We start from the raw sequence: 24,385 nt of genomic DNA on the forward strand, positions 1-24,385 counted from the left end.
ACACGTTTGGTGTTTGGACTGATACTACTTCAGTTCCTTTGTTAATAATTCCATCCTAATCTACCAGAAAGTAAAGGATGAAAAAGTAATTTTGTAATCTTGTAGGAGTTTTTAAGTGCCTTTGGCATATCATTACAATATCTGATATCATACTATATATTGTACTTTTTCTTAGAGTCCTAACTCCAAAAGAATGGACCTACCCTCATGTTGGCCAGTGTCACAGGGGAGAGAAACCTCACTGTACCTGAAATCAAAATACAACCTAATAGGAATGATTCTTTGTAACTACACTGTAAACATCAAATTTGAATTCTTAATCAGTAGTTAACATGTCAGCTCTTTATCCTTGCATTTTGGTGAAATTATGAATTTATCTGTTTAGAATGTGAAATTATAAGCTCCAGAATGAGTAGTCAAGTGCAGTACCTGACTTTACATTTATAGCTGATTAATATCATTTTGGTTTTGTTCTAAAGGGATTTCATAGTGCGTTTTGGATATAGTTGTGGTGCCATATTTTTAATGTCATTTAGACATAATTGTAGATAATCATATAGCATCAATAAGTGTAGCTGATAAATTAAATCACACTCTAATAAATACCACTGTAATTTAACCATGCAGGGCCACCGAGAGGGGGGGCAGGGAGGGCAAAATTCCCGGGGTCCGGGCCTCCAAGGGGGAACCCGGTGTTGGGGTTTCTCTCTCTCTCTCTCTCCTGCACCTAACTGGACCCGGGTGATTGCGTCCCGACAGGAGCAGGAGAGAAAAAACTCTGGTGCTGGGCCCCCCTTGGAGGCTGGAGAGGACCCAGAGGAGCAGACAGCAGACTGGCACAGCAGGCTGGCGGGAGTCCTGTTCCCCCCCCCCCCCCCACCAGGCCCAACCAGCAGAAGACATCTTCCTCCAGCACTGCTCTTCTTCAGTCTGCCGCATGGCCTGACAAGCGGCTACTTTCCCCCTCAAGCCACACATGCTTGGTTTTGATACCGAGCATGTGCGACATGAGAGAAAAAGCAGGGGCAGGCCATGCAGCAAAGTGAAGAACAGCAGCGCTGGAGGAAGAGTCTTGTGCTGACGAGGCCTCGGGATCCCTGCCAGCCAAGGTATTTACAGTTGTGGCAGTGGGTGGTAGCGATCCTGGAAGGGGCGGCGGCAGTGGCGGTGACGATCCTGGGGGGGAGGCGACTCGGGCCTGGGGGCAGCCCTACCTCAGGTGTGCCTCAGTCTTTCGGCAGCCCTGTAACCATGTAAAGGAATACTGGCAAAGTATATTTAAATAATTGAGTTGTTTAATTAATAGCCATTAACCCCCTAAATTCTATAAAAGTCACTAAAACAATTGCACGCACAAATTTGGGCATATGCCCAATTTGCACACACAAATTAATTGAATAATGAGCTAATTAGCATGATAATTGGCTTTTTAGCAAGCAATTATTGGCACTAATTAGATTTAATTAAAATGTATGTGCATAAATTTAGGTGCAGGATCTTAAGTAGAGAGGTGTGGTAGCCGTCTCAGTCTACTCTTAAAGGTTATAAATAGAAATCAAACAAAATAAAACATGGAAAAGAAAATAAGATGATACCTTTTGTATTGGACATAATACATTTCTTGATTAGCTTTCGAAGGTTGCCCTTCTTCGTCAGTTCGGAGATAAGCAAATGTGTTAGCAGATAGTATATATAAGAGAAACATCAAAGCATTACTTTGACAGTCTGACAGAGTGGGAGGGTGGGGGTATGCATGGGGACATCAAAGCATTTCATTGATATTCTAACAGGATGGGTGTGGGTAGGTGAGAGTGCAGGATCTGAATCAAGAAAGGGGGTGTGGAAATGGGAGAGTCATGGGTGAATCGGGAGCATTCCTTTAAGATACACGCATAGTTAGAGAATAAGGGCATCTGTGCCTAAATTTATGCGTGGGTATTTGCATCATGTTTTAGTTGGTGCAAATGACTGCACCTAAAGTTAGGTGTGATTCCCAGGCATAAGAACTAGTCTATAAACCTCGCCTAACTTTAAGCACATTTTGCAGATTAGCTCTTTTTTTGGCACCATATATAGAATTTACCCTTAAGGGGGTAATCAAGGAGGCTTAGTGACAGGAGATGATGGCATGACATCAAAAAATTGAGCCATCTTCCCAGTGCAGCTGCCATATTGTGTGACCCCATTCACAGATGCTATTGAAAACAATAGCAAACTTGTGAGGCTTGCGACTGCCTGTGTGTTTTTTTTTATTTGACAGCTTTTTTATTTATTTGAAAGCTTCCCATATGTAACCTGAGGTTTTTTTAACCTCTGGAAGGGGGGGGGGGTCCTGAGGTGTGCACCGCAATCCAGAGGTGGGTGCGGACATTTTGGAACAGCAGACTTGTTTTTGGCACCACAGGAAGCTCGATTTTTGTAGAAGGCAGCTTTAAGAAAATTCCCGGCTCTGCCTACGCCTTGGGGCTGAGTTGTGGGGACTCCTGTGGCTCTAAAAACAAGTCTGCTGCTCTGTAGCACCCACACTCACAGTGGGACCATGGCTCACCCCCAGGACCCGCCCCCCCCCCCCTCAGAGGTTAAATAAAACTGTCAAATAAACAAAAAAATCCACATATAGGCAGTCGCAAGCCTGAGAAGTTTGCTATTGTTTTTGGTAGCGTCTTTGAATGTTTGGGGTCACACAATATGGCAGCAAGCTCCACCCACTGGCTTCAGCCCACAGAATGGGCCAGATAGGCTGATGCCGTCTCCTGTCATAAAACCTCCTTGGAGGTAATTCTTTACAGGTTGCCTTATGCACCTAAGGAATGCGCTAAGTGCAGATTCTATAATGCAATTATGCACACAATTGGCATTATAGTAGTATAAGTCTGCATTTACATGCTTAACTTTATTTCATGTCATTAATTGACATTTATATCCCACGTTTTCCAAAAATGGTTTTAGTTCAATGTGGCTTACAATATATGTCATATCATAAACAGCAGTAGGAGTATCAATACATCCCATCATAATTAAAAAGAACATTTGCCTTAGATCATTGTCCCCCATAAAAAAATTTCCCAAAAAGAAAAGCTTTCAGATGTTTACGGAAGCGTAAGTAATGTCCTATACACCTTAATTCGCTAGAGTTCCACCATTTGATACTCTGATAGGCGAATCCAGCAGAATAAACTGACTTGTATGTTAGATTCTTACAACTAGGGTAGGAAAAGATGAGAATTCCTAGCTCCAATTTCCACATTCTGTGGTGCAAGGTTTATCAATCCTTGCATGGAGCTAGTCCAAAAAGTATCTGATATACAAAAGAGCATAATTTAAAAGCAATACGTGCTTTAATTGGAAGCCAACGTAATGCATGCAGTAATGGGCTTACTCTTTCAAAAAGGCGTCACAAGTGGTTTGGTCTGGCTCTTATGCTCTACCGAAACTTAGATTAGCCTGCCTGTATTTTGATAATGCTACTCTTCATGTTTTTCTACATGCATTGGTTATTTCAAAGTTAGACTATGGGAACATGGTCTATATGGGGATTGGTCAAACAATAGAGTAATGTGGTTAACAGGACACTTCCAAACACTCCAGGGAGATGGTAGTAGGTATGTTCAGTTTATTTCACAAAGTTAAATGAGTCGACACGGCACCATGTTTCACCCAGTGTGCCTATGTAAACAAGAAGCCCAAGTATGATAATAGAACTTCACAAAGATGCTAAACATAGGATACAGTCTTTAAAAAGATTATTGAAAAACAAATAATGTAGGATTTTTAACATGGTCTATATGGGGATTGCCCATTACCTTCTGAAGCGGCTGAGAACATCTCTGACCTCATATGCACCTTTCTTTAGTCACCTTGGGGGTCTTTTATTAAGGCGCACTTATGTTTTTAGCGCGTTCTAAAAATAGGTACGCAATTAGAGACATCCATAGGAATACATTGGCATCTCTAACGTTTAGCATGCGCTAAAAACGTAAGCGCGCCTTAATAAAAGACCCCCCTTATTCTCATACTCTGTTGCTTATCTATGGGGGTCTTTTACTTTGCTTATATCCCACACTGTCAATTTAAAATGTTCTATCACATATTGTGTTGACTTTGTACGTAGTATACTATGCCATACTTTGTATTATTATTTAAATATTTTTACTGTTGTAATTGTCTATTGCTTGTTTGATCTACACCGCCTTGAATTAATTCCTTCAAAAAGGTGGTAAATAGTTTGATTTATTGTTATTGTATGCCACCTTGAATTAATTCCTTCAAAAAGGCGGTAAATAGTTTGATTTATTGTTATTGTATGCTACCTTGAGTGAATTCCTTCAAAACGGCAGTAAATAAATCCTAATAAATAAAAATAAATGAATATTAGGTTGTTGGGAGGGATAGGCTGGAGAGCACGTTACACCTCTTTTTGTCCATTACTATTAAAACGAGCTTGCATAGTGCGACTGTGAGACCAGCGCGGGACAAATGCTTCAGCTGGCGGGGGTTGGGGACCCCTGCCAGCCAAGGTATGATGATGCAGTGGGGAGGTGGGCCAAAATGTGCCCCCCCCCCCACTTTGGGCTCTGGTCCCCTTCCCCATTGAGGACTGGCTACGCCACTGCTTTAATCCCCCCAAATGGTAACTTTTGTGTAGTTATTAGTATTTAAATATCTTCAGAAATTCTCTCTAGTCACTCTCACTATTATGACTGTTTAGTAAATCAGGGCTTAATGGCACTGACCATAATTACAGTTCTGGGCAGACATCACAATGCTGCATGTAAAGATGAACAGTGCAAGTAGCCAAAGAGTGGGTGTTTAACCCCCCCTTTAGAAAAAAAACAAACAATTCAAAAGACCGTTTAACCCCCCCTTTAGAAAAAAAACAAACAATTGATATGGCTATAATAGAAGATACACATACCTGTAAAAATGTTAAGACATGAAATATTTTGTGATGTTCAAGTCTCTGAAACCAAGCTGCTGCCTGAGATCAGCTGGTCAGCAGTATTTGATGATTCCCTCAATAAAAGAGATACATTTTGCTGAGACAAGAGCAGCAGATTTCTCTATTGCTGGTCTGAAGTTAGGGAATAAGTTGCCGGTACAGTTAAAAATAATGGTCAAACAATGAATTTTAATAAAGTTTTAAAGACACATTTATTTCAAACGGGGGGGGGGGGGGGGGGGGGGGGAGGTTTGGGAAAAAATAACTTTAATGTGAGACTCAGGATTGTCATAGAACAAAGTGACCAAGACACTGGACAAGGGGGGGGGGGGGGGAGGGAGGAGAAGGTCACTCTCCAATGATAACACTGTTTTGACATGATTCATAACCAGAACGGTCTGCTCCCTCTCCCTCCCTCATGCTGTTCTCTACACTATCTCCTTAGCCTGTCTTTCCTACACACACTTTCTCTTCCCCTCCTCTCAAATCTCCCTACACACTCTTCCTCCCCTTTGTCTTCCCCCCCCCAGTACACACTCTTCTAATATACATTCTTCCCTATCCCCAGCCTAGCCAGTCTCACACCTCCACCATCCCGTCTCCAACCTCCATTCTCTCCAAGCCAGCTCTCATCCTTCCAGGCTTCCCTGGAGGTTCACTACCAGCCCTGCATCTGGAACAGCTGTTTTCATTTCTCCTAGGGGGCACTGTATGGCTCTATCTGAGTTTGAATAATTCACCACTGGAAATCTTGCACTTTCTCTAGTGACGTACCTAGGTTGGCTGCCACCCAGGGTGAGTCGCTGCTACACCACTCCCTCCCGGTACATCACCACCTCCCCCCCCAAAGCGCATCAGCCACCTCCCCCCCCCCCCACCCGAAGTGCATCATGCTCACTACATAGTAACATAGTAGATGACGGCAGAAAAAACCTGTACGGTCCATCCAGTCTGCCCAACAAGATAAACTCATATGTGCTACTTTTTGTGTATAACTGACCTTGATTTGTTTCTGCCATTTTCAGGTCACAGACAGTAGAAGTCTGCCCAGCACTAGCCCCGCCTCCCAACCGCTAGCCCCGCCTAGCCCCGCCTCTGCCACCCAATCTTGGCTAAGCTTCCCCTACAGTGTTAGTATAACATGAAGAAAGAAATCCCTAAAACATTCAAAGTAATGAATTCATACAATTCAATATACTATAACACATTGTAAAGCAATAATCAGTCAATAGAACATCCAGTTCAACTGGGACGCATAGATCATGAAAATGTGTGCTGGAACCAAAGCAGAAACAGTGACCACAACTTGTCAAATTTCATCAGCTTACCACGTTTTTGAGCAGTCAGCTAACACAAATAATAAGCTTCCCAAAGGGCATTCCTTACTTGAGAAGAGGTAGGAAGCACCTTTGTACACTAACATTTAGCCACCTCACAGCAGAAAGAAAGAACTCAGTATTAGGGATATGATAGTCACCTGCAGATCCTGAAATGAGCAAACTGTATTACTCACAGTCATGCGGCTGTTGTCTCCACTGGTCCCCTTCCCCAGAACAGGAAGTAATGTCAGAGGGGGCAGGGAACCGGCGGAGCCGACAGCCACACAACTACTCTGTGCACCCCCTTGCTGCCTGCACCCGGAGCGGACCGCCTCACCCTTTGTATGCTACTGCTGTTCTCACAATCATGAGAATGGCATGAGAGTTCAGACACCACATGGCCAGCGCTAGCCTTAAGCAAGGGCAACAGGGGTGGCTGCTCAGGGCCCCGGCTCCTAAGGGCCCTGTTCTTAACTGAGTCAGCTTTGCAACTGGTGGCTGACCAAAAGTGAATATGCTTGTTTTCCCTTTCCATCTCTGTCTCTTTCTCCGCCTCCTTCTCTCTCCCTTCCCCTTGGTTAATCTTGCTCCTCGGCACTGAGGCTCTATCCTCCCACCACACTGCTGGCCAATCCTTACATCTCCTCCTCCTCCTCCTCCTAGTTCCACCTCACCATCCTGTTAAACATTAACCCTCAAAAATAATAATAAAAATCAGTTGCCCCAAGTGACAAGCCCCGATCAAAATCACTACATGAAATAAAATCCCCAACCCTCTTCCAATATTAACCTGATCATTTTCTTAATTTTTCTCATATTCTATTATCATTCTTTTAGGTTTCCATTTTTTTCCTCCAGAGATAATTACTTATTTTAAGAGTAAACAGGGCTTTTATTATGGCCACCATGTATTGCTTTAGGCTGGCACTTTGCCTCGGGGAAAGAGAAAAATCAGAAACAAAATGATCTTCAGGATTTGGCAGTGCAGAAGAGGGGGAAGGGATTTGCATTATGGAGACATTTAATGTGTGTGTGTGTGTGTGAGGGGACTAGAGAGGTGGGCGGTCAAAGGAATTCAAGGGGGGTGTTGAGTATGTGAGAGGACTCGAAGTGGTGTAAAATGAGTGAGGGGACCAAAGGGATGTACATGTATGTATGAATGAGAGAAGGAGCTGCCGCTGGGAGAAAAGGTGTAAGAGTGGTTACCCCTTTCCCCCCATGCTACCCCCGATTCAGCTTTGTACACTGCTACTGGCTCAGGAGGGTCAGTGGTCAAGAAATTAAAACTGGGTTCAGATTTTCTTCTTTTCCTTCCCCTCCCATCATTTCCTCTCCCTCTGTTTGTACGTTTGGGAAGCTTGTACGTTTGGGAAGCTCGCCAGGTGCCTTTGGCCTGGATTGGCCGCTGTCGTGGACAGGATGCTGGGCTTGATGGACCCTTGGTCTTTTCCCAATGTGGCATTACTTATGTACTTATGTCATTTCCCACTGAAGTCCCCTCTTCATCTCCCTCCTCTTTGATCCTCTTCTCCTAGATCCCCTCCACTCCCTTTCCAGCACTGACCATTAAGATCCCTTTCCTCCAGAAGAAGAATAAAATAAGTTATGTCAGGGGTGGCCCAAGGCAATCTGCTGCCCAAGGCAGGAATGAGATGTTACCCCCATCCCCGCGTCATGTCGGGCACCTCCCTCCTTCACCCTCTTCCCCATGTTTATCTTATTTTTTTCTTTTCCAAAAGGCAGCAGTGATTCCTATATGCTGCCCTGCCATGGTGCTGCCGGCACTGGCCTCTTCGCTCTACTGTGTCCCACCTCTGAGGAAACAGGAAGTTACGTCAAGAGGTGGGCCACAGTAGGGAAAAGAGGTCAGTTCTGGCGGCAGGGCAGCCTATGGGAATCGCTGCTGCTGCCAATGCCGCCTTTTGGAAAAAAAAAAATAAGGTAAACGTAGGGAAGAGGGTTGAGGAAGGAAGGGGAGAGTGCCGTTCCTGGAGAGAGCCACTTGAGGCCCCCACCTCAGTTGTCCTAATGGTAGGGCCACCACTGAGTTATCTGGACACAAATGCCAGAAAACAGTTACATTTTATAATATGCAAATCTATGTAAATGTATTCAAATATCCCTCAAAATTACTGTAGTAATGCAGAAACTGTCAGAATTTTCTGACTCTTGCCCTGGAATCCACCTGGGAGATGTTGGTTTAGCTTTTTGGTCATTATTTACTTTCTTATTTTGTCCTATAGATCTCTGAATAATAAAATGTATTTGACAATAATTTCTATCCAGAATATAAACTACGAGTATATTCAAGTTACAAATTAAATTGACTGTCTCTTAGATACCAAAGGTACAAGATAGTTTTGCAAAGTACTTGTCCTTGCATATGATCCCTTTGAATAGCAGTAAATGAAAATGCCTTGCAGTAATTTCCCCTTTTGCGTGTGCTAACCGCATGGTATCTATTCATTTTTGGAGGGACAGAGAAGGGGCATGGAAGTGCTATTCAGGTATCTTGCTGACATTAGTGCATGCTAAGTGCTTAACGCAGGGTTAACACAGGAGCCCTTAGCACCTTCTAAATTGGAGGCAGTAAATGCTCCGACATTAATTGTTTGCTAAAGACAGTATTAGGGCACCACCTGCAAATGAAAAAAAAAATGTCCTATTTAATGGAGACACTAGAAATGGCCTTAGTGTAGGAAAGTTCCACATTAGGGTGCACTAACTTCCAAATTCTATATATGGCGCCTTAAGTTGTGTGCACTAATTTGTCCACATGGCCAAATTGCGTGCACAACTTAATTGATTAACAAGCAAATCAACGTCAATAATTGGTACATAATGACCAATTAGCAGCACTGATAGGCTTTAATTAGAATTTATGCACACAACTTTCTAGCATGGGCGTAGTTTGACTATTTCATTTGGGGGGGCAAAGGATGGGGCGGAGCATATTAGCATATTCATTTGCATATATATATATATGCAAATGAATATGCTAATATGTTTGTATCCATCCCCTTCCCCATTCTATCCAGCGTCCCCCCCTCCCCCTTCCCAGAATCTGTCTCCCATAAAGAACACGTGGATGCAGCAGCTCACAGGGTTGAGTGAACGGCGACGGCTGCGTGGGGGAGTGGAAGCAGAGATTTACCAAATGGCTTCCTACCTTCCAGTGCTAGTACTAGACAGGGGCAAGGAGCCAGCATTTCCCAGCGGCGAACAGGCAAGTCGACGAGCGAGTGAGCGGAGGTTGTAAAAGCCGCAAGCAGGCATGCTCGTCTCCGTCCGCTTCCCTGCCCTCTCTGAGTCTGTGTCCTGCCTTCCTCTGAGGTCATTTCCTTTCGGGCGGGACGCTGAGAGGGCAGGGAAGCGGACAGAGACGAGCGTGCCTGCTTGTTGCTTTTACTCAGTGGTGCCCCACCCGCCAGTTTGCCGAAGCGATGTTGGGTAAGTCGCTCGTCATTTGGGGGGGCACTGCCCCCTCCCCCCAGTCTACGCCCATGCTTTCTAGGCGTATTTTATAACGTGGTACGTGTAAGTTCTAATGCGCACAGTCAAAAAGGGAGTGTGGAATGGGCAGGTTGTGGGCATTAAAAAAAACCTATGTGCTCTATTATAGAATACACCCGATCTGTGCTTAACTTAGGCACGGGTATTTAGGGCTGGTTTTAGGTGGCATAAATGGTTGTGCCTAAATTTTAGGTGCAAGAACAGTGCATGAGCATTGTCTATAAACTACGCCTAATTTTATGCGTAGTTTATAGAATCATACTAACAGCATAGTTTTACGGTGCTGATTTTTAAGGCACCATTTATGGAATTTCCCCTTAAGCTTATTTGGTAGCACATCTTAGTAAAGTGCTCTTAAGTGAACAGCAAGTTCATTAATTTTACATATGTGATTTATATCTGGTCCATCTGTGCTGAAAGTATTTCTTATTCTTCACCCAGACAGCTTGCAAAATACTCCAGAACTCTTCACCTAAAAATATCATTCTGGGGTTGCTGAACCTGTAGTTTAGATAGACGAAACACAGTAAATGATGGCAGATAAAGACCTGCATGGTCCTTCCAGTCTGCACAACACGGTGGCCGAGCTGCATCCACCATGTCAGTGTTGGGCATGTTTTTATGTTCTGTTTCTAGCCAATAAAATTTGAAGAAAATAAATGTTATGTCATCTGCTGTTTTGCCTGCAGCATTGAAAAGTAGCCTCCCTAGGGGGCTTTTCCTAGACTCTGCAATCACAAAGCTACCACAGTGAACATACAGTGGGGGAAATAAGTATTTGATCCCTTGCTGATTTTGTAAGTTTGCCCACTGACAAAGACATGAGCAGCCCATAATTGAAGGGTAGGTTATTGGTAACAGTGAGAGATAGCACATCACAAATTAAATCCGGAAAATCACATTGTGGAAAGTATATGAATTTATTTGCATTCTGCAGAGGGAAATAAGTATTTGATCCCCCACCAACCAGTAAGAGATCTGGCCCCTACAGACCAGGTAGATGCTCCAAATCAACTCGTTACCTGCATGACAGACAGCTGTCGGCAATGGTCACCTGTATGAAAGACACCTGTCCACAGACTCAGTGAATCAGTCAGACTCTAACCTCTACAAAATGGCCAAGAGCAAGGAGCTGTCTAAGGATGTCAGGGACAAGATCATACACCTGCACAAGGCTGGAATGGGCTACAAAACCATCAGTAAGACGCTGGGCGAGAAGGAGACAACTGTTGGTGCCATAGTAAGAAAATGGAAGAAGTACAAAATGACTGTCAATCGACAAAGATCTGGGGCTCCACGCAAAATCTCACCTCGTGGGGTATCCTTGATCATGAGGAAGGTTAGAAATCAGCCTACAACTACAAGGGGGGAACTTGTCAATGATCTCAAGGCAGCTGGGACCACTGTCACCACGAAAACCATTGGTAACACATTACGACATAACGGATTGCAATCCTGCAGTGCCTGCAAGGTCCCCCTGCTCCGGAAGGCACATGTGACGGCCCGTCTGAAGTTTGCCAGTGAACACCTGGATGATGCCGAGAGTGATTGGGAGAAGGTGCTGTGGTCAGATGAGACAACAATTGAGCTCTTTGGCATGAACTCAACTCGCCGTGTTTGGAGGAAGAGAAATGCTGCCTATGACCCAAAGAACACCGTCCCCACTGTCAAGCATGGAGGTGGAAATGTTATGTTTTGGGGGTGTTTCTCTGCTAAGGGCACAGGACTACTTCACCGCATCAATGGGAGAATGGATGGGGCCATGTACCGTACAATTCTGAGTGACAACCTCCTTCCCTCCGCCAGGGCCTTAAAAATGGGTCGTGGCTGGGTCTTCCAGCACGACAATGACCCAAAACATACAGCCAAGGCAACAAAGGAGTGGCTCAGGAAGAAGCACATTAGGGTCATGGAGTGGCCTAGCCAGTCACCAGACCTTAATCCCATTGAAAACTTATGGAGGGAGCTGAAGCTGCGAGTTGCCAAGCGACAGCCCAGAACTCTTAATGATTTAGAGATGATCTGCAAAGAGGAGTGGACCAAAATTCCTCCTGACATGTGTGCAAACCTCATCATCAACTACAGAAGACGTCTGACCGCTGTGCTTGCCAACAAGGGTTTTGCCACCAAGTATTAGGTCTTGTTTGCCAGAGGGATCAAATACTTATTTCCCTCTGCAGAATGCAAATAAATTCATATACTTTCCACAATGTGATTTTCCGGATTTAATTTGTGATGTGCTATCTCTCACTGTTACCAATAACCTACCCTTCAATTATGGGCTGCTCATGTCTTTGTCAGTGGGCAAACTTACAAAATCAGCAAGGGATCAAATACTTATTTCCCCCACTGTACGTGCCTGACGTATCTTAAAATGCAACATGAAATTTGGCACCCAAAACTGCCAGCTCATCTCAGAAATGGGAACTTATTTCTAGGAAAAGCAGCATAATGTCTGTTTTACTGTTCTGGGATCTTGCCAGGTACTTGACCTACATTGGCCACGATTGGAAACAGGCTACTTGGCTTCATGAACCTTCAGTCTCTCCCAGTATGGCAGCGCTTATGTTCTTAACTGTTACTATATGAACATTATTGAATGAAAAAGGTGCTCGACAAAACCATGTGTTTAAATTTTCTAAAATGGAGGAAAAACCTCGGAGACTGCGGACTTTTATCTATTGTAAGAAATTGTGGTGTCAGCAGACTAAGATAATCATTGGTCAAAAACCTCCATGCCCTACTTAGTAACTTTATTTTCCCAAGTCATTTTTTCTTTAAATTATCAAGATGGATGCTTGAAGAGTTAAATTAAGATAAGTAAGATTGAATGCTGGATACTGCACATGCTTTAGAGAAAAAAAAAAAAGAAAAAATGACTTAGGAAAATAAAGTTACTAGGTGGAAATTTTTGACCAATGATTATCTTAGAGACCACAATTTCTTACAATAGATAAAAGTCCGCAGATAGTCTCCGAGGTCTTTTCCTCCATTTTAGAAAATTTAAACGCATGGTTTTGTCAAGCACATTTTTCATTCAATAATGTTTGTATAGTTATTGAATAACTGGTTAGGTTTTTGAATGAACATTCCTTTTCGATATTTGTAATGAATTAACTATTTTGGAACCACATATGCAGTTTATCCTTTTTCTTGATGTGGTTAAGGGTGATAGAAACAGAGAAAAGAAAATTGTTGAGTGGTCTTTATGGGTAGTTGCCAGTTGGTCTCAGATGTGGCCTTTAGTTATGTTTTGTATGTATACAAAATATTTCATTCAGATTTGTCACTGTTTGCGTTGTGTGCAACAGATGGTAAAAAAAACAAATTTTTTTGTATCAGATAATATATTATTTCCATAAGAATATAAAAACTCAACAATTATTATCCAAAGAAATCTAATTATCTTTTTTTATTACAATACTAGCACAATCGTAAGTGTGTATCAGTCTTGTTTGCACAGATAATACTAAAACAGTGGTTCCTAGCTGGTTAGGATTTCAGGATACCCAGACCGATGAGAGAGATTTCCATGCTACCTATCTCATCGAAAACGTGAATTTGTGCAGAGTCGAGTTTTTTGATGAAATGGTTTGTCATGGAGTAGGAAATTCGTGAAGTTGTTGATTTGGGGGCAGGGGTAGGGCCCTAGATGAATCAGGTCCTCCACCGGTCTCCAGCCATCAGAAACATGACCACTTTGCTTGATATCAGCTTAATGAAAAATAGTCAAGAACTGTATTGCAATTAGCGTGTCCACTTGTTCTGCAAGTGCTTTATAACAAAGATCTTTTCACCAACTGTACGTGCATTGATTGTGCAACATTCTTCTTCCCACACTCCGTAAGTTAACAACATTCTACAGACTAACTTTAACATGGACAGAATATATATTTCTTTGCTTGGAAAATACAGATAAGAAAGATGCATAGCTGGCACTTCAGCAAGGGAGGATCAGAGGCACGTGCCTGGTTGGAAGAGTCCAAAGCCCAACCTAGTGACAGATATTTAAGTATTCATGGCATTGTACTTACCTGATTCAACAACAGGTATTGGGGCTACCAGAGTGTGTGGCAAAGAGGTTAATATGAAATCTTCAGAGTCTTAGCAGTAACCAAAGCATCCGCATGGTTGGGTTTTCCGACCCGATGTGATGGTAGAGTCCTAGTGGAAACACAAGTGCTGTCTTTCTGGCAGGTTCCACAATAGATCTGGAAGGCTCAACTAGTAATAGTAATTACTTAGTAAGGCTGTGCATTTGTTAGTGGTTCATAGGTGTATATTAAAAAATTTAGTGCACAGTAATGAATTAACACTTAAACACAATGACATGTATTAAAAGTTACTGTTAAGACAAATGTGTGAAATGAGCCAAAATAAATTCCATTTTGTTTAATGCCTATGCACATCCCTTTATTCAGATCCCTGTTGGGACTGTTGTGGTGACAGAATCAAACTTGCAACTGCGTCTGGCAGGCGGCATGTTCTGTAATTAAGAGGAAGTACTAGAACTTCAGATGCTTACAGAATTTGTTCCGCTTGGTAAGTTACGTAAGGGACCTAGGAGACAAGATATTTGGGTATAGCGGTCACTCTGCTATTATTGGCTATTTAGGGGTCATTTTACAGAGCTCTTACTCAGGTTTTTCCTTCACATTAAGGCTGTTTTTATTGCAGCTGGAACATGGCAGATTTTCCATTTTTCCTAATTAACAGCCATTACCAAAAAGTAGTACATGAGCCTTTTCTGCCACCTATTTTGTAGGCGGTAAGGGCTTACCCGCTAATCCCGCGCTAATTGTGTGGCATGCAGTACTGTGGCTGTGCTAACCGATTTGTGCTGTCATGTCCACTCTCTGCCCTCCACACACCCCCTCAGAGAAAAATCAAGAAACATTTTTTAGCACATGTTTTGTGTGCACACATTTGGAACTTTATCTTACCACAACATCACTTTGTATTTGTTCACCGGAGTCTGCAAATGCCTCTCCGGTACTATGTAAGCCACATCGAGCCTGCAAATAGGTGGGAAAATGTGGGATACAAATGTAACAAATAAACTTATTGCAGGGCGCCTCAGCACAAGCTCTTTTAAGCTGTGGTAAGCACATACTATTGCGTATCACAGCTTTGTAAAAAGAGCCCTTACCATATTACAGAGTTTTCTGCTTAGGCATGGAAAGGTGGGTACTGGAAGGATCTAAATGGGGAGCCCATAGGTTCTTCTCCCCAAAATGGTTGGCATGCATGCAGAGGAGGAATACAAAAAAAAAAAAAAAGCACATTAGAAAAGTGGAAATCTTGCAGGAGGTCCCCCACTGTGACTGACAGCTGGGATGTATTCTTACCAGTGTGTACAGAATATCTAGGCAAACTGGAATGGTCATTTTCACCTCTTTGTGCCATCATTTAATAGACTTCTCTGAAACCAGGTCCCCCACTTTTCACAAGGATACTTGCCATTCTTTTACTGGGTACCTAAAAAATAATAATAGGGTCAATATTTAAAGCGATATTACCAGCCAGGAATGGCCCAGAAATCCAGCCACTGAAGTTGCTGTAGCTATGAAGGAAGATACTTGACCCCTACTAACCCACTGGCTTTAACCAGATTGGATTTGGGGAAGTTGCACCTTGCTGGCTGAATCCCATATTTAGCGGCACTTAACTGCCAAACACAAACCTGACTATTTTGTGGGCGGTCCGGGAGCAGAGTTGGCACTTATGCGGTTACATGCCGAAATTCAGCACTTATCAGCATAAGGTGACTGTATAAATAGAACCTCATAAAACACAGTCCTATCTTTATGTGGTTCACCTTGTGCCATTGGTTCCCAAACCTGGTCCTGGTGATGCCCCAGCCAGTCAGGTTTTCAGGATATCCATAATGAATATTCATGAGTGAGATCTGCATGCTGTGGAGGCAATGCATGTAAATCTTTCTCATGAATATTCATTGTGGATATCCTGAAAACCTGACCGGCTTGGGCGCCTCCAGGACCAGGTTTGGGAACCACTGCCTTATGCAGTTAAGAGTTGATTATTGCACTTAACTGCATAAGTTTTATCTGACCGCATTAAACTGGATATTCAGTATCAGTGTCCGAACATGGCCTGGCATTAAATATCTGGGAATAAAGCTGGTGACAGTTAAAAAACACTGCTGACTGTTGCCGGATGAATATCAACTCCAACATTTTCTAGTCAAATTGTGAATTCTTTCAAAACTGCTAAGGTCAGTGGTTTCCAAACCTGATCCCAGAGGCCTCCCAGCCAGTCAGATTTTCAGGATATCTACAATGAATATTCATGAGAGAGATTTGCATGCACTGCCTCCACTGCATGCAAATCTCTGTCATGAATATTTATTGTGTATATACTGAAAACCTGACTGGCTGGGGTGTCTCCTGCTAAGAGAGAGTCCAAGGAGAAGGGCAGGTAGGCTCTTCCAAGAAACCAAGGGAGACGTCAACTCAACAGGGTGATCTTTATTGAAACAACTTAAAAGACTCAACACAGCAGCTGTGTTTCAGCATCAAAACGCCTGCATCAGGAGTCTCGTGTTGTTCATTGTACAAAGGTAGGCAACGTTTCCAAAACAACATACAACTTTCAATCAACAAGGTAGATCTAAAGTCTGTAAACACGCAATAGCTTCTGTCAGCAAAAATGCCAAAAGTCTTCTGCACCAGGTTGGGGAACCACTGGCTAAGAAGCTGTACTGTAATTACATAGCCAACCTTCTGCTTTTTCCACAGGAATCTTTGCTTATCTGAACTACAGAGTGCCACGCACAAGGAAAGAAATCTTTGAAACTCTTGTAACTGGACTTCAAAGACTGGAATACAGAGGATATGATTCCGCAGGTACTTCGGTTGCTAACTCCAGAGGCAAGGTCTCCAGCTGGCTCTGGATTTTCAGAACTAGTGGATCCAGGCATGGTTTTACCTTACTGTGTGTTTCTGATCTCCCTATTGCATTCCCTATGGAAAGCAAGACTACAAGTCCCTACATGCAGTAGGGTTAAAAAACAAAACAAAACCAGGACTAGATCAGTCTGTCTTGAAAATCTGGATCCAGTTGACAGTTCTACCTGGAGAGAGAAAAGTCATTCAACTACAGATGTTTTACATACCAATTTGAATTACTGCATCTTGCTTTCTTGTTAGAGTGGCTGATAGCTGTTGAAAATGTTGTAGTGAATTTTCCGTTGCATACTTGATACTATAACATCTATTTTCCTGCTCTTTCATGGTGATGGTATGCTTTTGTTTAGACATTCAGTAGTTCAAAGAGTTGAATTAGAGGGGTCTTTATTTGTAACTGAGGTGCAAGAATGCAGAAATGCCAAGTTACCCAGTTCCAGGCTGGAGATTTTGGACAGTCCTGGATTTCTGACCATCCCATCTTGATGCATTATGGGACCTGCAGCACTGATTTCAGTGGGGAGGATCAGGCACTACAAATCCTACACTGCTTTGGGATGTAAATTGAAACCTAGGAGTGACCAAAAATGTCCAGTCTGGAACTAGATAACTTGACGGGGGAGGCGGGGCTGGTGGTTGGGAGGCGGGGCTAGTGCTGGGCAGACTTCTACGGTCTGTGCCCTGACAATGGCAGATACAAATCAAGGTAAGGTAGCACATATGAATTTATCTTGTTGGGCAGACTGGATGGACCGTGCAGGTCTTTTCTGCCATCATCTACTATGTTACTATCCTGCTTATTTTCGAAGGAGAAGGGCACCCATCTTCCGACACAAATCAGGAGATGGGCGTCCTCAACTGCTTTCCGTCGTGGGGACGACCAAAGTTCAAGGGGGCGTGTCGGCAGTGTACCGAAGGCGGGACGGGGGCATGGTTAACAGATGGGCATCCTCAGCCGATAATGGGAAAAAGAAGGGCGTCCCTCACGAGCATTTGGCCTACTTGGTCCATTTCTTTTCACAACCAAGCATCAAAAAGGTGCCCGAACTGACCAGATGACCACCGGAGGGAATCGGAGATGGCCTCCCCTCCCAGTGGTCACTAACCACCTCCCACCCCGAAAAAAACAACTTCAAAAACTTTTCGATTATCCCCCTCTGTGTTACTATGTTGACAGCTCTGAGAGTGTTCTTGGTGATATGACATGGTTTAGACATGGCCTTGGGGAGGAAATAAGGAGAAAAATTATCTGTGGAAATTTCTTAAAGGACCAGGACATAACAGCAAAATCTTTGGTGTGTAATTAACAAAGAGGCCCTGTTACTAAAGGTTGTTAAGCACATGCGATGCGTTAACAGGCTACAACACAAAGGCATTAAGGGGGTTGTGCGGTAGTTTAGCTGTTACTGTGTGTTAAACTGCACATTATTACTATGGGCAGAGTGGGCATGGAAATGTTAGCTAGCTAGTGCATTAAACTTAATGCGCACTACCTGGCTAATGCAGAGTTAATGCGGGCGCATTTACTGCCTCCTATATAGGAGATGGTAGGTGGTCCCGAGTTAACATCCTGCAGCTACCATGCGCTAATGGGGACATTAACTCAAGACCTGCAATAAAAATAGCAAGAAAGCCCCCAAAAGGTGCCATGTTAAATCTGGGCTTAGTGCGTGGTAAAATCCTGAGTTACAACATGTTAAGCCCAGATTTTAGTGCACTTTAGTAAATGGACCCCAAAATTTGTATTTGAATTACCCATAATCTTTTAAATCTTAATTGTAAGTTAATTATAGGGGAGAATAACTTTAGAGAGGCTATTTCTTGACATAGCAAATTCTGTAAGTAAGTGTACACAGCAGGGGTGGACTGACAGTGATCTGGGACCCTGGAAGTGACGGTGATCTGGGCCTCCCCGGTCTCTGCCCTGCTGCCCCCCCCCCCCCCACACACACCACAGTTCCCTGGGCCTCAGTGGGCCCTTCCTGGTCCTACCTTGAAGGGTCCTGGTAGTCTAATGGCTTCTTCAGGGGCAGAAAAAACCCCACTTTTTGCTGCCCATTACCACTATTCTGCCCAGCGCTGCCGTGTTTTCAAAATGGCGGCCAAGACTTCCTGCGGTAGTGTTAAATTGGCTTTAAAAATAGGTGGATATCCACTAACCGGGGATATTCAGCAGGGGATAGCCGGTTATTCCCTGCTGAATATCAGTGGATAGCCAGTTAAGCGCTATTTCTGGCCAGTTAAATAGCACTGAATATTGGAAGAAAATATACATGTATGACCTGACAGACATATAAATACAAATCAACATATGCACCCAGCTTCTCCTACTTAAGCACACAACTATGGAACGCACTACCAAAAATAGTAAAAACAACGTACGCCCATCTAAAGTTCTGGAAAAAACTAAAAACAAACCTGTTCCAAAAAACATACCCCACCGACCCAACATAAGAACAAGAACATCAACTAAACAACAACACCAAGAACGCAATGGATTCACCCCAACTCTCCATCTTCCTACCTAATGTTCCCCCAATGTATCTACTTTATACGATCCCCTCTCTACCACAACCACACTGTGTCCTTATGTACACTTCGTATTTGTTCAGACTGGACCCGGTGAACGCCATTACGGTACCATGTAAGCCACATTGAGCCTGCAAATAGGTGGGAAATGTGGGATACAAATGTAACAAACAAACAAATAAATAAATAAATAAAATACATGTGTGTATTTACATCTAAACTCTGGAGCAGGCATCAATAAACATGTGTGTCTGCTGCCAGTGCTTCCACATGTAAGTGGTAATTTTAGAAGGGAAGTGTATATGTGTAGTTCTTCTCTGTAAAATCCCTGCTTCCCCCTCCCCCACAGATTCTATATAGCACACCTAGGATTCCGCACCAAAATCCAAGCATATTCTATAACAACACATGCAACTTAATTGGCTCGACAAGCCAATCAGTGTTGTTAACAGCACTTAACAAGTAATAATGAGCAATAATTAGAATTTACGCGCACAACTCACTATGCATATTCTGTAACACAGTGTGCCTAACTTCTAACGTGCACAGGCAAAAAAGGGTACAGGTATGGGCAGGGAAATGGGCGTTTTGTGGGCGTTCTGAAATTTACACATCTAGTTATAGAATATGGCCTTCTGGGCCTAAAGCTACATGCCGGAATTTATGCCATGTTTTCGTTGGTAACATACATACATAACATAGTAGATGACGGCAGAAAAAGACCTGCACGGTCCATCCAGTCTGCCCAACAAGATAACTCATATTTTTGTGTATACCCTACTTTGATTTGTACCTGTGCTCTTCAGGGCACAGACCGTGTAAATGGACGCGTAGTTTTAGGCGCTGGGATATCGACTAAGTGTATTCTGTACACTGAGCCTCAGGGCCGGTCTTAGCAAGTGCGGGGCCCTATGCAGACCAATTTGATGGGGCCCCACCCTAGCCCTGCCCCCACCTAACTCCGCCCCCACCTAGCTCCACCCCCACCCTAGCTCCAGGGCCGGCTACCCCTCCCTCCGAGCTCCCGGGCTGCTCCCTCTGAGCTCCAAGGCCCCCAGCTCCAGGGCTTCCCCCCCTAGGGCTCCCAGCTACAAGGCCCCCCTCCCTCCCGGTCATTTTTTAACACCCCCTCCAAAATCCAGTACTAGGTATGCCGAGAATACAAAACACTCAGGACCTATTGAGCAATTCTACCATACCATAAGCAGTCATTTCTACTAGTCACACAAGGAAAAGGAAAGCATCTTAAACACTACAGTGAGCACTAGAACATCAATTCACCTATTGTAAAATAAAACCAGACAGAATAGTACAGATCGTCGATCCTGCACAGTCAATGCCAACTGAAAGCCATGTCTTTTTCACAAACACAGATACACCCTAATCCACTATAGAATAAGTAGTAATATTTAAACTTTCTATTTAGACAAAAATTAAACTGAACCCCCAAGATGCCAGACTCTGCAGACAATTCAACACCACAGAAACAGAAAATGACTCCTAGTACTGTGCAAAATATAAAGACAGCAGATGTAAATTTGAAAAAACTAACAAATACCAATCACCACTTTACAGATTAACAAATAGAAATAAAACAAATACAGAAAATAAAATAATACCATTTTATTGGACTAATACATTTGGCTTCCAGAGGCCAAAATCTCCTTCCTCAGGTCAATACAGTATAGTACTGTTACAATATCCTATCCTGACCTGAGGAAGGGGGTTTTCTTCTCTGAAAGTTAAGTCGAAATGTATTAAAATTAGTCCAATAAAAGATTACCTTATTTACATGTTCTATTTATAAACATTTATTAACACAGCTACAATACTATATCCTAAAGCAAAAAAATAAAAATATATATTTTATTTACAGTTTGTTGTCTCTGGTTTCTGCTTTCCTCATCTTCTTTTCACTGTCTTCCTTCCATCCAGCATCTGTCATCCAGTGTCTGCCCTCTCTGCTGTCCCCTCCATCCAATGTCTGCCCTCTCTCCCTACCCCTTCCATCCACATCTGCCTTCTATCTCTGCCCCTTCCATGATCCATCAACCATCTGCCCCTGTCTGCCCTCTCTCTCTCCCCCATCCATCCACTGTCTGCCCTTTCTCTCTGCCCCTTCAATCCACAATTTGACGTCCCTCTCCCATCCATCCAGGGATCTGCCCCTCTCTCCGCCCCTTTTCAGTCCCCAGTTCCAGCCCCACTATCCCACCAGTCCCCCATTTCAGCCCCAGCCCTTTTCTCCCACCAGTCCCGAGCTTCAGCCCCCCAGCCACTTCTCCCTATCCCGTTTTCAGCCTCCAGTCCCAGTACTAGCCCCCTTATCCCACCTACCCTCCTTTTCAGCCCCCAGTTCCAGCCCCCTTCATCCACATGCCTTGTATTAGGGCCCCCTTTTCAGAACCATTCTCCCACCTGACCCACGCATGCCCCATTTTCCCACCAGCCCCAGGCATGGCCCCCATTTTCCCATATGGCCCCTTCTCAGACCCCAGTGCCTGCCCCCTTCTCCCATCCGAGAACCCCCTCCCCAGTCCCCTTCTCCCATCCAAGAACCCCAGTCCCCTCCCCACCCGTCCCCTTCTCACATCCGAGAACTCCCTCCTCAGTCCCCTTCTCCCATCCAAGAACTCCAGTCCCCTCCCCACCCGTCCCCTTTAACCATCCAAGAACCCCCTCCCCACCCCCTTCTCCCATCCGTGAACCCCCTCCCCACCTCGGTCCCCTTCTCCCATCCAAGAACCCCAGTCCCCTCCCCACCCGTCCCCTTCTCACATCCGAGAACTCCCTCCTCAGTCCCCTTCTCCCATCCAAGAACCCCCTCCCCAGTCCCCTTCTCCCATCCAAGAACACCAGTCCCCTCCCCACCCGTCCCCTTCAACCATCCAAGAACCCCCTCCCCAGTCCCCTTCTCCCATCCAAGAACACCAGTCCCCTCCCCACCCGTCCCCTTCAACCATCCAAGAACCCCCTCCCCACCCCCTTCTCCCATCCGTGAACCCCCTCCCCACCTCGGTCCCCTTCTCCCATCCAAGAACCCCAGTCCCCTCCCCACCCGTCCCCACCCGTCCCCTTCTCACATCCGAGAACTCCCTCCTCAGTCCCCTTCTCCCATCCAAGAACCCCAGTCCCCTCCCCACCCGTCCCCTTCAACCATCCAAGAACCCCCTCCCCAGTCCCCTTCTCCCATCCAAGAACCCCAGTCCCCTCCCCACCCGTCCCCTTCAACCATCCAAGAACCCCCTCCCCAGTCCCCTTCTCCCATCCAAGAACACCAGTCCCCTCCCCACCCGTCCCCTTCAACCATCCAAGAACCCCCTCCCCACCCCCTTCTCCCATCCAAGAACCCCAGTCCCCTCCCCACCCGTCCCCACCCGTCCCCTTCTCACATCCGAGAACTCCCTCCTCAGTCCCCTTCTCCCATCCAAGAACCCCAGTCCCCTCCCCACCCGTCCCCTTCTCACATCCGAGAACTCCCTCCTCAGTCCCCTTCTCCCATCCAAGAACCCCAGTCCCCTCCCCACCCGTCCCCTTCAACCATCCAAGAACCCCCTCCTCAGTCCCCTTCTCCCATCCAAGAACACCAGTCCCCTCCCCACCCGTCCCCTTCAACCATCCAAGCACCCCCTTCTCCCATCCGTGAACCCCCTCCCCACCTCAGCTTTAGAAATGTTAAGTAGTAGTCTCCTTCCCATTTGAGAACCCCCCTCTCCACCCTTCCCCCACCTGAGAACCCCCACCCCACACACCCTTCTCCCATCTGAGTCCCCCCCCCCCCAACCTACCTACTAGCTTTGTTCTCCTGCCGCCCACCACCCTCACTGACTTTAAAAAAATAATTTGGAAGCGCCAGAGGGACAGGCAGCACCTCGTGTCTGCCCTCCCTGCTACTAAAAATGTCTTCGATGCCGTCATTGGGCCTTCTCACATTGAGTCCCGCCCACCCTCGCGGTAATTGGAAGTTACCTCAGAGAAGGGCGGGACTCAATGTGAGAAGGCCCAATGACGACGTCGAAGACATTTTTAGTAGCAGGGAGGGCAGACACGAGGCGCTGCCTGTCCCTCTGGCGCTTCCAAATTATTTTTTTAAAGGTAGGACAGGGTGGGAGCAGCGGGTGCAGGGCACCCCCCACCCGCTGACAGCCGGGGCGAACCGCCCCCACCACTCCGCCATCGCGCGCCATCCGAGGGAGGGAGGACTGGAACTCGGGCGGTCGGGGCGGGGCGACCTTAGGCGCACCGCGCGGGGCCCCCCTGAGCGCGGGAGCCTATGCGGCCTCCTCGGTCGCCTCGCCTTAAGACCGGCCCTGCTGAGCCTAAATCTAGGCGCTGCTTATAGTCGGAAATGTTTTCCGCTTGGATGTTTTAGGCACCTTTGTGGACGAATACCAGCAGCATCCACTTTATGTGACCCCATTCCAGAGTTAACTCCTAGACTTTTCAGCAGTGGCATAGCCAAGGGTGGGCCTGGGTGAGCCCTGGCCCACCCACTTTGGGCTCAGGCCCACCCAGTAGCAGCACACTTATGATGTGGCTGGCAGAGATTCCCAAGCCCCACCAGCTGAAAACTCCCAACAACTGTCCCTCCTGCATACCTTGTAAATAGCAGATCTTTGCTTGCAGCAAGCAGTGACTGATACATACTGCTCACACTGGCCCCACAACCTTCCCTCTGACGTATTCCCGCCTATGCGGAAACAACAAGTTGCATCACTGCAACTGTGGGACCAACATGAGCAGTGTGTATTAGTTGCTGCTACCCGCTGGTGAAAATCTGCTATTTAAAAAGGTATGCGAGAGGGGGAGGATGTTTGAGAGACCATATGGCATGCAGGAGAGACCAAATCACCTGTGGGATGGGGCGGGGTTCTTCTGCCCACCCATCTTGGGCCCAGACCCACCCAAAATTGGGTGTCTGGCTACGCCCCTGCTTTTCAGTCTCGGTTGAATATGAATTTCACATCAGTTTTATACAGTAGCTGGTGTGAGTGAACTGCATTTGTAAGTGAAGCTCTGTTTTTTTTTCCAAAATTTCAGGTATTGCTGTGGATGGAAATAAGAATGAGGAAAAAGAGAGGCACATTAAACTGATAAAAAAAAAGGGAAAAGTGAAAGCCTTGGATGAGGAACTTTACAGTAAGTCCAGGAAACTGTAC

At 45.2% G+C, this 24,385-nt stretch overlaps 1 protein-coding gene across 3 annotated transcripts in view; it reads left to right on the forward strand.

The window, feature by feature from the left end:
* The window catches only part of GFPT2 (glutamine-fructose-6-phosphate transaminase 2), an 80,357-nt gene that overhangs the window by 1,210 nt on the left and 54,762 nt on the right, over positions 1–24,385 (forward strand). The window contains exons 1-3 of one of the 3 annotated variants that reach the window (XM_030212479.1): positions 14,242–14,313; positions 16,530–16,637; positions 24,267–24,365. In XM_030212479.1, coding sequence (XP_030068339.1) covers positions 14,289–14,313; positions 16,530–16,637; positions 24,267–24,365 — 232 coding nt within the window. In that variant the 5' untranslated portion in view covers positions 14,242–14,288. Of the gene's footprint in view, positions 1–14,241; positions 14,314–16,529; positions 16,638–24,266; positions 24,366–24,385 lie in introns of those variants that run through there. The other 2 variants (XM_030212481.1, XM_030212480.1) reach the window with 2 other exon arrangements.

Source organism: Microcaecilia unicolor, chromosome 8, assembly GCF_901765095.1.
Source record: "Microcaecilia unicolor chromosome 8, aMicUni1.1, whole genome shotgun sequence".
NCBI classification, from domain to species: domain Eukaryota; kingdom Metazoa; phylum Chordata; class Amphibia; order Gymnophiona; family Siphonopidae; genus Microcaecilia; species Microcaecilia unicolor.